Source organism: Erinaceus europaeus, chromosome 6 (genome assembly GCF_950295315.1).
Source record: "Erinaceus europaeus chromosome 6, mEriEur2.1, whole genome shotgun sequence".
NCBI classification, from domain to species: domain Eukaryota; kingdom Metazoa; phylum Chordata; class Mammalia; order Eulipotyphla; family Erinaceidae; genus Erinaceus; species Erinaceus europaeus.
The window spans coordinates 38,484,314-38,497,952 of record NC_080167.1 but is presented as its reverse complement, the minus strand read 5'-3'; the positions used below and the strand labels follow the sequence as shown (position 1 = coordinate 38,497,952).

The 13,639-nt window shown below is 37.7% G+C and overlaps 1 protein-coding gene across 1 annotated transcript in view; it reads right to left on the bottom strand.

Annotated features, from left to right (window-relative positions):
• Positions 1 to 13,639, bottom strand: part of WDR64 (WD repeat domain 64) — a 156,134-nt gene that overhangs the window by 117,504 nt on the left and 24,991 nt on the right. The window contains exons 3-7 of the mRNA XM_060192039.1: positions 12,298 to 12,400; positions 10,027 to 10,130; positions 8,741 to 8,770; positions 5,308 to 5,418; positions 775 to 989 (exon numbers count right to left, since the gene is read on the bottom strand). Coding sequence (XP_060048022.1) covers positions 775 to 989; positions 5,308 to 5,418; positions 8,741 to 8,770; positions 10,027 to 10,130; positions 12,298 to 12,400 — 563 coding nt within the window. The remainder of the gene's footprint in view (positions 1 to 774; positions 990 to 5,307; positions 5,419 to 8,740; positions 8,771 to 10,026; positions 10,131 to 12,297; positions 12,401 to 13,639) is intronic.

Genomic DNA, 13,639 nt, shown 5'->3' with positions numbered 1-13,639 from the left:
CAGGGAGAATCATTAAATAAAAATTTTCATTTCAGTTAATAATAATAAAACATTTATTTTTATATTAAATGAATCAAAGACATGACAATAGTAAAGGTAATTACTGCCTTATGATTTTGAAATGTTTGCCATTAATTGTCCAGAATATATATATGCATATATATATGTGTGTGTGTGTTAACTACCTGGTATGTGTGTGTGTGTGTGTGTGTGTGTGTGTATGTTAACTACCTGTTTATGGTCTATACCTATTTCTTTGATCATTATTGGTTTTTAATTTAATTTTAATGCACATTAAAGAGTACTAACTCACTGTCATGTTTGTTATAAATATGTATTTTAGTATGTCATTTTTGTAATGTTCTTTTTTATGTCCAAATTTTATGTGTAATCAAATTTATCAAACTTTTACTTGAATTCTGTATCAACTGCTTTTATATTTTCAGATCTTCCTCCAGTCATAGGCTAGTGAACAGTCATATCCTTTATAGGTTTTTATTATTATTTTTCATTTAATATATTACTTATTCAAGCCATCTATAGGTCACAACTGTTAACAGCACTTAAAATAGAAATTTTAGTTGGTATTTTTATTGCCTATCTTTCTAACATAACAGAAGTTTCTTGAATAAAGAGGCATTTCTTGTTCAGCTTTGTAGTTCAAATATTTACTTTGTTATCTGGTAACTATATAAAAACTATATAAAGCACTCACTATATAAAAACATTAAAGCCTATATTAAAACTGTTGAACCACCTGTATAATATCCTTACCTTTTAAAGTTTTTTGAGTCTAGGATCTGACTTTGTGATTTCTTTTTTGTTTTTGCTTGCTTCAGCCCAAAGTCATCACTATTGACTGTGAACTTGTTTATAAAACCACCATCATCCCCCAGAAGAATATCATCTTGGCAGAGCTGATCAGGTAAAGACACAACACACACACAGAGGAGGCAGTGGTCCATTGGCTTTATGACAAAGTAGTTTTCCTAGGAAGACAAGAAGACAAAATAAGTTATTTTGCTGTAAATATATAAACAGTAAATATTACAAATCTTGATACTGTTATTTGACAAAATTTACTTTCTGTTTTTTTTTTTCATTTGGACACCCCCACTGTATTAAAAGATATAAAAGAATAAAGAACAAAGTTAACCAAAAGTCATGAATATTTATTGTGAGATCAGCATTGTGCTTTTGGTGTTTTGTAAGGGCAAGGGTAATATACCTACTTATAATTCAGTAAATAATTAGATTTTAAAAAATATATATATTACAGTGATTGTTCCTGCAATGGATTCTTAAGGGAGTATTAACAGGAAATATGAAAAGGTTCAGGCATTACCAGAAGACTGACATAAAACTGGATGGCAAAAACAAAATCAAGTGGGTGGAGGTAGATAGCATAATGGTTATGCAAAGAGACTCTTGTACCTGAGGCTCCAAAGTCCTAGGTTCAACCCCCCAACCCCCACACCTCCATAAGCCTGAGATGAACAGTGCTCTGTTAAAAAAAAAATCAAGTATTAAAGTCCCAGTTATTTCATCAGATATGCATAGAGATAAAAAAAAAAAAAGACTAATTACCATTTAGAACCATTCAATATTTTTAAAATGTGAGAGATGGTTAGGTCTTCTCTTCAAAAGAACATGAATAGAACAACTATTTAGTACACAAATTCTTTTTATAAATTGTTATCTATGACCACCTGTGGCCAGGAGTTTTGTATTCTTTAGGCCAACTCCTTGTAGTGCTTGCTAATCCTCCAGCAGAGACCCTCAGACTCTTTCTCCTTTCCTTATTTAGGCAACAGGGAGATTGTGAGCTCTGAAGCCCAGCCCGGGGGTGGAGGAGGCAGTTCTGTGTCACCTATAAAAGATGGCAAAAATGGGAGTCGGGCGGTGGCGCAGCGGGTTAAGCACACGTGGCGCAAAGCGCAGGGACCGTCGTAAGGATCCCGGTTCGAGCCCCCGGCTCCCCACCTGCAGGGGAGTCGCTTCACGGCGGTGAAGCAGGTCTGCAGGTGTCTATCTTTCTCTCCCCCTCTCTCTGTCTTCCCCTCCTCTCTCCATTTCTCTCTGTCCTATCCAACAACAAAGCAACGTCAACAACGGCAATAATAACCGCAACGAGGCTGCAACAACTAGGGCAACAAAAAGGGGGAAAATATGGCCTCCAGGAGCGGTGGATTCATGGTGCAGGCACCGAGCCCAGCAATAACCCTGGAGGAGAAAAGAAAAAAAAAAATGGCAAAAAGTAAGGATCTCAGTTCAGCTCCCCGCTTCCCCACCTGCAAGGGAGTTGCTTCACAGGCGGTGAAGCAGGTCTGCAGGTGTCTATCTTTTTCTCCCCCTGTTTTCTCCTATTTCTCTCTTTTCCTATCTAATGACAGTGACATCAATAACAACAGTAGTAACTACAACAACAGTAAAAAACAACAAGTACAACAAAAGGGAAAATAAATATAATTTTAAAAAATTAAAAAATTACCAGCGTAAGGATCCGGTTCGAGTCCCCGCCTCCCCACCTGCAGGGGAGTCGCTTCACGGGTGGTGAAGCGCATCTGCAGGTGTCTATTTTCCTCTCCCCCTCTCTGTCTTCCCCTCTTCTCTCCATTTCTCTCTGTCCTATCTAACAATGAACGACATCAACAACAACAATAATGACCACAACAAGGCTACAACAACAAGGGCAACAAAAAGGGGTGAAAAAATGGCCTCCAGGAGCAGTGGATTCATGGTGCAGGCACTGAGCCCTAGCAATAACTCTGGAGGCAAAAAAAAATTAAAAAATTTAAAAAAGAAAGATGGTAAAAGGCTGAGGGGGGTGTGCTGCTGCCTGAAGGCCACTGTTGGTGGCACACCCTTTTGCGAAAGAATAAATGCCTTGCTTCAACTCCTTATTTTTTGCCTTGACAAATCATTTTGATTGGATAATCCATACTCCCAGCCTGCCTCCCTTTTTCCCTAATAGGGCAGGGCTCTGGGGAAGCGGGGCTCTAGGACATGTTGGTGGGGTTGTCTACCCAGGGAAGTCCAGTTGGCATCACCTAATATTTTGTAGTCTTCTTCAGGGGATTTACACACCTCATATGTATTTGGGACTTTTTTTTCATGTTCTCGGTGGTGTTTGGGAAGGAGATTTTTCTGTCTCTCCATTATGTTTGCTGTATTTCATTAATCCGTATTGGGGACCCTTAGTTTTTTAGGAGTCAGTAGGAGTAGGTTTTTTGTTTTGTTTTGTTTTTGCTAAGAGCTCGTTGTTATGACTAGGCTGCTGCGATGATACAAACATGGTTGCCTGAGAAAGGCCCTGTTATTCACCTTGAAGCTGGGAAAAAGTGATGATTAACTCTGATGACTCTGGAATATCTGCAAAAGGTGGAAAGGAAAGCAGAGTCCAGATGTACTCCAGGAAGTTCAGATTGGAATAGGTATGACAGATTCAGCAGAAAGATGTATGGATTAACTCTGAGATCTTGTCAATGTCTGAGGCAAGGCTGCCTTCCCCGTATCATACCAATTCCTGCTGGTCTGTAGAGTTTCTGTTTAAAAAAAAAATCTACTAATCGATTTATCAATTTCCTCATAGGTGACTCTTTGCTTTTTCTCTTGATGCTTCTATAATTATTTCATTTTGTTAAAAAATTTTTTTAAAATTTTATTGGTGACAATACTGATTTTAAAATTATAACGTAACAGAGGTATAATTCTTCACTATTCCTACCACCAGCAGTATATATCTTCATTCCCTCTAGATTTGTTTCTTTTTCATTGATTTTTTGCCTCAGATGACTTTGGTATGTATCTGTTTGTGTTTATTTTGTTTGGAATTCATGAAGTTCCTGTATCTGAATATCTGTTTCCTCTCCTATCTAGTGGAAATTCTCATCTACAATTTCTTAAAATTTCTGGTGCTTCTCATTTTCTCTTTTGACACTCCTTTGAGGTTAACATTGCATTTTATGGTGTATCATGAATATCTTGTATTGCCTTTATTCTGCTGTTGAAGTTCTACTGTATTTTTTAAATTCAACATCAGTATATTTTTAAATACTGAATTTGTTTTACTTTTAATGAGAGAGAAACTAGAGCAATGCTTATCTCTATCTTATGGTGGTTATAGGATTGAACCTGGGGCCTCAGAGACTCAGGTAGGAAAAACTATTACATAACTCGAGGCTATATCTCCAATCCCTTAGCCTTTGTATTCTTTAGTTCTATAATTTCTATATACATTTTCTGTTACATTTTTTGTGTCCATGTTGAAATTCTCTTCCATTGATTTCATTTTAGTGAGAAACAGTAGGACTGCTGCTTTGAAGTAGCTTCAGGTAGCATTCTGTTGCATTCAGTTTCTGCCTTATGTTTTTACCTTGGTTAATAAATGAGGCATAATTCTGTCTCATTTTCTTTTTTTGAATTTTTTTAAATTAATTTATTTATTTACTTAAGAAAGGATTAATTAGCAAAACCATAGGGTAGGAGGGGTACAACTCCACACTTTTTAAATTTTTTAAATATCTTTATTTATTTATTGGATAGAGACAGCCAGAAATCGAGAGGGAAGGGTGGAATAAAGAGGAAGAGAGACAGAGAGACACCTGCAGCCCTGCTTTACCGCTCGTGAAGCTTTCCCCCTGCAAGTGAGTACTGGGGACTCAAACCTGGGTCCTTTTGCATTGTAACATGTGCACTCAACCAGGTGTGCCACCACCTGACCCCCTGTCTCCTCATTTTCTATAAAATAGTTTCCATTGCAATGCTAATGTAAAAGTTATGTTACTCAGTAAATATTGTATATCAGTTACGTGAAACTCAGCTTCCAAAAAAATTAACATTATTTTCCAGATTTGACTTTTTTGGGTCAGAATTAGGCATCTGACTTTAGTAACTTTATTAGCAATGAAATTGGACTAGAAAGGAAGGTTTTGAACTATATAGCATGTGCATAAATAACAGGATAATATTTGGATCTAGAGACAAATATAAAGGAAGAGAAGAATTAGTCTCTCAAACAAAACAAAAAATATTCAAATTAAACATATACTAAATTTTAAAAAATCCCCTCTGAATTAAACTTAATAATAATAATGTTATACCCCTAAGTCATAGAGGCTTGTATACTACATTACCTCAATAAAAATAAATAATATGATTACCACTGTTACTAAATATGGTTATGTCTTTAAATTCTCTCATTTCAAATATGAAGGAACAGAAGCTTAACTAACAGTGTGGACTGTTTGTATCTTACTAATGTGGGAAAATCCACTTCACTTCTGAGTATTTCTGTTGGCATATTACCTGTGAACTCCCTTGAGATTTATAATCCCAGACAATAATGGTCCTTTCTGTAGTGGCAACAATTCGTTTCAGCTGTGAGAGGTAATCACATCCTGTGATCCAGGAGGTATCCTGATAGAAAAGCATAAAGTTGGGATAAATGTTATAATGTGTTTTGAGTAACTGTATGGGCTAAGAGAGTACTAACAGTTGGGTTAGCTTCATTAACAGGCTGATTTTTCTACCCTCTCCCCACTTACAAAAGAGTTTCACAAAGCCTCCTTTTTGCAATCTTGAGGAAAAGCTCTCAACTTTTCCCCTTTGACCTTTACCCTGATCATCATCACTAGAAAATGAGGCAACCAGTGTCTGGCACTGTCCCTTGGTAGCTGGCTGAAGGCTTATCTTTCTACACTGTTCACTAAAATGAGAAAACTTTTTTACAGGGACATAGAAGACTAGATTTTCGACTGATTAAGTAAGCTATTTGGTCTTGTCCCCATGCTAGAAAATAACTTAGTGATAATTAATGATCAAGTTAAAGCCAATGAGTTTATCTTGTATTTTGTTTGTGATATAAAAGGTAATAAGTACCCTAGTAAGCAAAAACATCTCCCAGTAAGTGGGTAAGGGTCAAAAGGGGAGGAGGGAGGCCAAGTAATGTATGGTGGACCAGGGAGATGGCATTTTGGTGATGGGTGAGGTATGCTGACATGTATTCTGGGGTCATGTGAAATTGCACCCCTGTGGCAGCAGTAGCATTATAAAATATTTCCTCATTAAAAATAAGTTAATTAGGGAGTTGGGCAAGCGCAGCGGGTTAAGTGCACGTGGCACAAAGACCAGCGCATAAGGATCGCAGTTCAAGCCCCTGGCTCCCCACCTGCAGGGTAGTTGCTTCACAGGTGGTGAAGGAGGTTTGCAGGTGTCTGTCTTTCTCTCTCCCTCTCTCCATTTCTCTTTGTCCTATCTAACAATGATGACATCAATAACAACAACAATGAAAAACAACAGGGGCAACAAAAGGGAAAATAAATATTAAAATTTTTTTTTAAGTTACTTGTTAAAAAGCAAATCATTGGAAAAGGAGCAAAAGAATCCATCTATGTTTGTTAGCTATGCTCAGGAACATAAAGAAAAAACAGAGTGTTCTGTTGGGCAGAGCAGCACCCTCCTCTGTAGTTCAGTGTATTCATCAGAGGAAAGCTAGAAGCCAAGTCAAGCATTTCAAGGTGGGAATCTGAAACAAGTCACTATCGCTATACAGCACTTGATGCAGGATTGTATGGTACCTAGCAATATGGATTAAATACATTACAAAATTGTCCCTGAATTTTACACTGTTTTCAAGTTTAAAAGCAAATGTTTTCAAGTTGTATGTGTTGGGTTTTCCTTGTTCTCACATCCTAGGTTGTGTCCACCTTTTTTTTTGTCATCACCAAGGCTTCACAGCTGTAAACCAACTTTTTCTAGATGTAGAGAGAGTCAGACAGAGAGATAAAGGGAAAGATACCATAGCACAGATGTTTCCTCCAGTAAAGTCAGGCCCAAGCTAGAACTTAGACTTTGCACACGAAAAAGCAGGCATACAAGCCAGGGGAATTTGATAATTGAGTTCTTTTCCCCAATCAACAGTGGATGCTTAGAAAAGCTTTTTAAATAGATACTTCTGAGGAGTAATACATTTATAAGAAATTTGCCATCAATTAACTCTGGAAAAGAAGACAAGGGTCTTCCGTGATGTTACTCAATTTTCAGTTTTGATTCTAGCTCATAAACATTAATTTATACCCTGTAACAATTTTTTTTTTTTTTGGAACTCCAGGGTTATTGCTGGGGCTCGGTGAATCTACTGCTCCTGGAGGCCATTTTTTCCCTTTTGTTACCCTTCCTTGTTGTTCATTGGTGTTGTTACTATTATTGTTGTCATTGTTGTTGGATAGGACAGAGGAGAGAGGAGGGGAAGACAGAGATGTGGAGAGAAAGACAGACACCTTCAGACCTGCTTCACCACCTGTGAAGCGACTCCCCTATAGTTGGGGAGAGGGGGTCTTGAACCGGGATCCTTGAGCTGGTCCTTGCGCAGGTCCTTGCGCTTTGCGCCACGTGCATTTAACCCGCTGCAATACCCCCTGGCCCCTATAAAAACCTTTCTAAGCTCCAAGTGCATTCAGGCACTTCATTCAGATGTTCAGTAAGTTTGGAAGAACTACCACAAGAGCACTAAGTTTGACTTAATGTGTTTTTTAAAAAACATATTTAGTTAATTTCATAAGATAAAGAGAAGACAAAGACAGAGATCAGAGCACTTCTCAGTTCTGGTATAAGGTGATGCTGGGGATTGACCTTTTTAAAAAAAATTTATTTATTTTCCCTTTTGTTGTTCTCTTTTTTTATTGTTGTTGTAGTTATTATTGTTGTTACTGATGTCATGGTTGTTGGATAGGACAGAGAGAAATGGAGAGAGGAGGGGAAGACAGAGAGGGGGAGAGAAACACAGACACCTGCAGACCTGCTTCACCACCTGTGAAGCGACTCCCCTACAGGTGGGGAGCCGGGGGCTCAAACCGGGATCCTTATGTCAGTCCTTGTGCTTCGTGCCAGGTGCACTTAACCTGCTGCACTACCACCCGACTCCCAGGATTGAACCTTTTTACTTCTGGAGCCTCAGGCACACAAGTCTAGTGGGACTATGTGGAAGTTTGGTAGAGCTTAGGGAATCTCCCCCCATTTTCACGATGGAGGTCTGAAAAGACACCTCTCTTGTTAGCCTCTCTCCATAGAGATGAACAAAGAGACAAAAGTCTATCAGACTCAGCTTTCCCTCTGTAAGACTCCTGAAATCCACAAGAGTCTATTTCCCCTCTCCCCTACTGTCAGCCAAATGGTTACACTCACTCAAAGTTCACACATTCTACTTCACCTTTTGATCACAAAGGAAGAGCACATCCTGTCACACACTCCTAACACCGGAAAAGTGAAAAGACCCCAAGACCTTATTTCCTGTAGCCCTTTTGATGTCTTTAAAGCCTTGTTCTTCCTTCTCTATCTCACCTTACTGGTTCAACCCCTATTCTTCTCTCCAATGCCTTTGGATAATTAAATGCCTGTGTCAGGAGACTAATTTTATTGATCTTTATGTTTCAACTCTTATCATACCAACCCCTGGCATAGGGGCATGCTGACCTTTAAGAAACCTGTGAATTCTGATGTATGTGAAAACTGTTCTTTGTCTAGCCTTCTATATCAACCCAAACCCTCCACCAATAAACTAGTGTGTTTGTGCCAGAATCCTCCCCGAGTTTCTTTCTTTTCACGCAGTCTCTTGAACTAGTGATGGGAAATTCGGTAGTTTACCTTTCTAGCTGAGAACCACCCATTTGAGCTCCAACATTACTTACCACTGTGTTATGTTCCTGGCCCTCTTAAATAGGAATTTTTACAATGTACTTACTGTGACATTGGTGCTGGTCTGAACTCTCATCTATTTAAATTTAAAAAAAGAAAGAAAGAAAAGAAAAATAATTAAGCTTGTTGGCACCATAGTTAAAGATGGAACTAACACAACTAGATTTAATCTCAGTTTCTAAGTTAACACTCCTCCCTGTTTTTGCTGAAGAATCTGACTCTGTGAAATAATGTACTGTTTGCCATAGGCTAGCTTTATGCTTTTCTGGCTTCTCTAGGCTGTGTGACTGTGCCCCTAGAGCCTGATACTTTACTAATGATTTTGTTTTATTTATTTATTTATTTATTTATATTAAACCAGAGAACTGCTCAGCTCTGGCTTATGGTGATACTAGGTATTGAATCTTGGTCTATGGAGCCTCAGGCATGAAAGTCTCTTTGAATAACCATTATGATATCTACTCAGCCCAACTTTTGTTCTTTTCTATATCCATGCTCCCTCATATTCTTTAGTGGTTTAAAAAAATATTTGATACAAAAATTTGAAATGCAAAATAGTGCTAACAGCAATGGCAAAGAAAATTAAAATGCTAAACAGATTTATTTAAAGAGGTATAGGCTTAATCAGAACAAAATATAAGCTTTGTTTTTATCAGAAAGTTACCTTTCAATTTACTGAGAGAGTAAGGGATATTCTATATGTGTATTGGTAGAACAGAATGAGAAGGGAGGAGAGAGAGAAAGAGTGACATCTGCAGCATTACTTCACTGCTTGTGAAACTCCCCTCTTACCACCTGTAGGTGGGGACCAGGAGCTTGAACTGGGGTCCTTGCTCATGGTAACATGTGTGCTCAATTGGGTGTGTCATTGCCTGACCCTAAATGTTTTATCTTCTATAAGTATCTGTACTTAGGTATCATGCCAGCTGGGAATCCCAAATTCATTCAGTGCATATTTTTGCTGGGACCTGTTTTTCCTTCATAGGATTATGAAAGAAAATGCTTGACTTTGGTTTTCTTGTTGTTGTTGTTTGTTTGTTTGTTTTGTTTTTCTCTGATTTTACTAAGAAGTTATTTAGGATTGTCCTTTCATTGTGCCAACATAAAACACTGAGGAACAATGCAAACTGTAGGTACCAGAATGTCAAATATTGCTCTAGGTCTTAGAAATCTTGTTATTTTAGTAGTATCTAAGTTTCCTTTTTTTCTAAATAACTCTGAAATAACAGTTATGGCTTCTCATGCACCAGATACACATGTATGATGCATAAGCAAAAATTAGAATAAGAAAGGAAGAAGGAAGGGAGGAAAAAGTCCAAACTTTCAAATTACCTGGCTATTAAAGACTGTTATTAATCCTTTCTGAGAAGCTGTTATTAGTAAATCTAACTGAGGAATCTTGACAAGGCACTTAATCACATCACGTCTTCTACTACCTGTCAATGGCACAACAATGTTCGTTTTTAACTCTCAGCAGTAAAAATCCTAAACCTCATTTGTTAGGCATTTTCTAGAAAAAAAGGTTTTTTAACTAAAAGTTTCAACTATTAGAAATTAGAGTATGATAAACCATAAAAGCGTATCTGAATCTATAGCACTTTCTTAAGTATATATGGCACATGAATTCTTAGAAAACCATGTAATTTATACTTTATCCTGCCCCACATGCATACACGCAGGCACATGCACATTTACAGATGAGCTTTCACAAAGAAGGAATTTTCACAGAGAATAATTTGGGATGAGCTCTTTGTCTATTGAAAATTCTTTCTGTGAACTGCTATCTTCATGGCTTACACAGAATAAAAACCTAATACAATCTCAGGCTTTATCTTGTTATTTTACTTTGTGTATTTTGAAGTAACACAAGGCATTTTCATTGTTCTTTGCTTTTGTACTGAGTGATAAAGCCACACATATAAAGGTTTTTAGAGTAACACGGTTTGTAAAATTATAAACTTTTACAGAAGAAAAGCAAGAGAATAGATATCATACTCTGGCATTATCACGCTAATATGTTCATTCTCAGTACAGAAAATATTGCCCTCAGGAGCCAGGTGGTAGAGCATCTGGTTAAGCGTATATAGTACTAAGCCTAAGGACAAGCTCAAGGACCAGGGTTCAAGCTCCCACTCCCTACCTGTGTGTGGGGGGCTTTATAGGTGGTAAAGCAGGCCTGCAGGCATCTCTCTCTCCCACTCTATATCCCCCTCCTCTATCCAATAAGATGAAAAAAAAAAAAAGGGCCGCCAAGAGTTCTGGATTCATAGTGCCAACACTGAACTCCAGCAATAATCCTGGAGAAAAAAAAAAAAAATCCCCTTACAGGAAGTCCAAACTGGCTCTTAGGAGTATGAATGAGTCATACCCGTTTTACATGTAAGGACAGACAGAACATAAATTACAAAAACAGTATATCTGAAGTGTTACAGTGCTGTGGGAATGGCATAATTAGGAAATAGAAACAGCCTAATCAGCTTCTAAGGGGGCAATAATGATAACTGAGAAAGCTTGAGTGAAACATCATTACTAAGATGCCACACTTCGTTTTTCACCACAGAGTCTGAAATATACATTTCCACTGCTGTGATCTATTCTGAAAATTACTCAATCCACTTATTAGACTTTTGCATATATTTGTTATGGGAGGGAGGACTTAGTTCAGAAAGGACTGAGATTAAATTGAGGTGCTTTTTAAACGAATACTATAGTCTACCTAGATGAGACACTTGATCTCAGATTATAGGATCAAATCTGAAGAACAAGGCAAATTCTAGGGATTTGCCTTTCTTCATCCATCTTCTTCCTTGGAGAGAAGAAAGAAAACCTGAGGTATCAACAGTGGAGGGGATGGGAGTTCCTGGGTCCCAGATTCAAATGAAGAAATAAATACCATTCATAAACTGGAACCTTTTCAAATTGAGATTAACACCCCTCTGTGATAAGCATACATTTATCTTGAGAGATGCAAGGTTCAACCTCCTTAAGCTAATCAAGGATGAAAATATGGAAAGTTTTAATTAGTGAAGTTAGAGAAGAAACTAGTGAAGAAAATTATATTTTAAGAATAATTTCAAATAAATGTGATTTTATTTGGTACTGAAGGAGGCACCATTTTGAGGGATTTAACTTGAGATCTGAACCTCCCCAGGAAAATGTGAATTCCCACCCATCTTCACCCCCTACCCGCTTTGTCACATCTCCTACCTAGTGTCCCTGAGAGCAGTGATAATATTTTTAACTCAGATTCAAGTAAAGTTTTTTTTAAGTTTTTTTTTTTTAGATTTTATTTATTTATGAGAAAGATAGGAGGAGAGAGAAAGAACCAGACATCACTTCTGGCACATGTGCTGCTGGGGATGGAACTCAGGACCTCATGCTCGAGAGTCTAAAGCTTTACCACTGAGCCACCTCCCGGACCACTCAAGTAAAGTTTTTTTTTCTAATATTAAATATTACGTCACTCACCACCCCTGTCAGCTAGAATGCATTAAACACATAAATAAAATGAAAATTATTTTACAGGAATATTATAGCCCTAATATTTACTTTGTAGAAAGTATCTAACTCCATGTTAATTTGTAAGTAAAAGGAAATTTTCACCTGAAATTACAATTTGTTGTTTTCTGGAAACAAGAAAAACTAAATTTTCTTCATCCATCTGGGCAGTTAGAGAATCTTCTTCCGAGGCATAGTATCCAAAGATCTAAAGTGACAAGTTACATATATTAACATTCACAGCATCTTAAGACTGGTTGTAAAGTAGCAGATTTGATTTGACTGAATTTAAGGTCTAATGTGGAATATCACTCAACACCTAGCTTTGTAAACCCCAGGACTTCTCCACATCAGGAGAAAGCAATTTAATACATTTAACACACTTTATGTTGATGGTGCATATTTTCCAGAAGTCACACATGATTCTTTTCAATAAATGAAAAGGTGCACCTGGACTGGTATCTTGTTCAAACTAAAAAGTGGCACATGTTTGGAAATCCTAGCAACCTTCATCAGATACGGTCTCAGCTGACAACCTTGGCAATGAATTTATGTACACAAATCATCATCATCACCTAACTAACCCTATCCCTAACTTTCCATGGATAAGATTTGTTAAAAAAAAATGTATTTATTCCCTTTTGTTGTAGTTATTATTGATGTTGTTGTTGTTGGATAGGACAAAGAGAAATGGAAAGAGGAGGGGGAAAAGAAAGATAGACACCTGCAGACCTGCTTCAACTCCCTTGTAGGTGGGGAGGAGGGGCTGGGTAGGTGGGGTTGGGTTGAGTGGGGGTGGGGGTAGGGGTGGGGGCTTGAACCGGGATCCTTACAAGGGTCCTTGCGCTTTGCACCACATGAGCTTCATGGAAAAGATTTTTAAGCCCTTTTAAAAAAGTGGAGTTCTGGAATTTAAGACATGGTTCCATTTCTCTATTTAAATGTTCCAAGTCTTTTCTTTTCTTTTCTTTTTTTTTTTTTTTTTTTTTTTTTACAAAAAACACTTCATTGAGGGAAATTTTGACTTAAAAGATGGTTGTTGTCATATGAGTTCAGTTTCATTTTTGTAATACTTTATGGGGGAGGGGCTAATGGTTTACAGTAGTTGTTGGCACAAAAGTACAACCTCTCATCTCCCTGTGATAGGTGCCTCGATGTCTGAAAAATACTCGCTCTCTCGTCTTATATCCTTCCTCACAACATACACCAGGATGATCTCCCCAAGAGAGGTGTCTGCATGCCACACCCACCACCATGCATGTCTTCTTCTACCATCTGACTGGGTTCCCTATGCCTTCTCAACCCTCTCTCACTCTTAAGAGGCTTTAACTTTGCAGCAGTAGTTCACATCTAGTCTAAACTGCACCCTGCATTTTTCCTTTCTCTGTAACAAAACAAAACACCACCAATAAATTATGGTTTGAAGTCAAAGTAAAAATTCTTATTT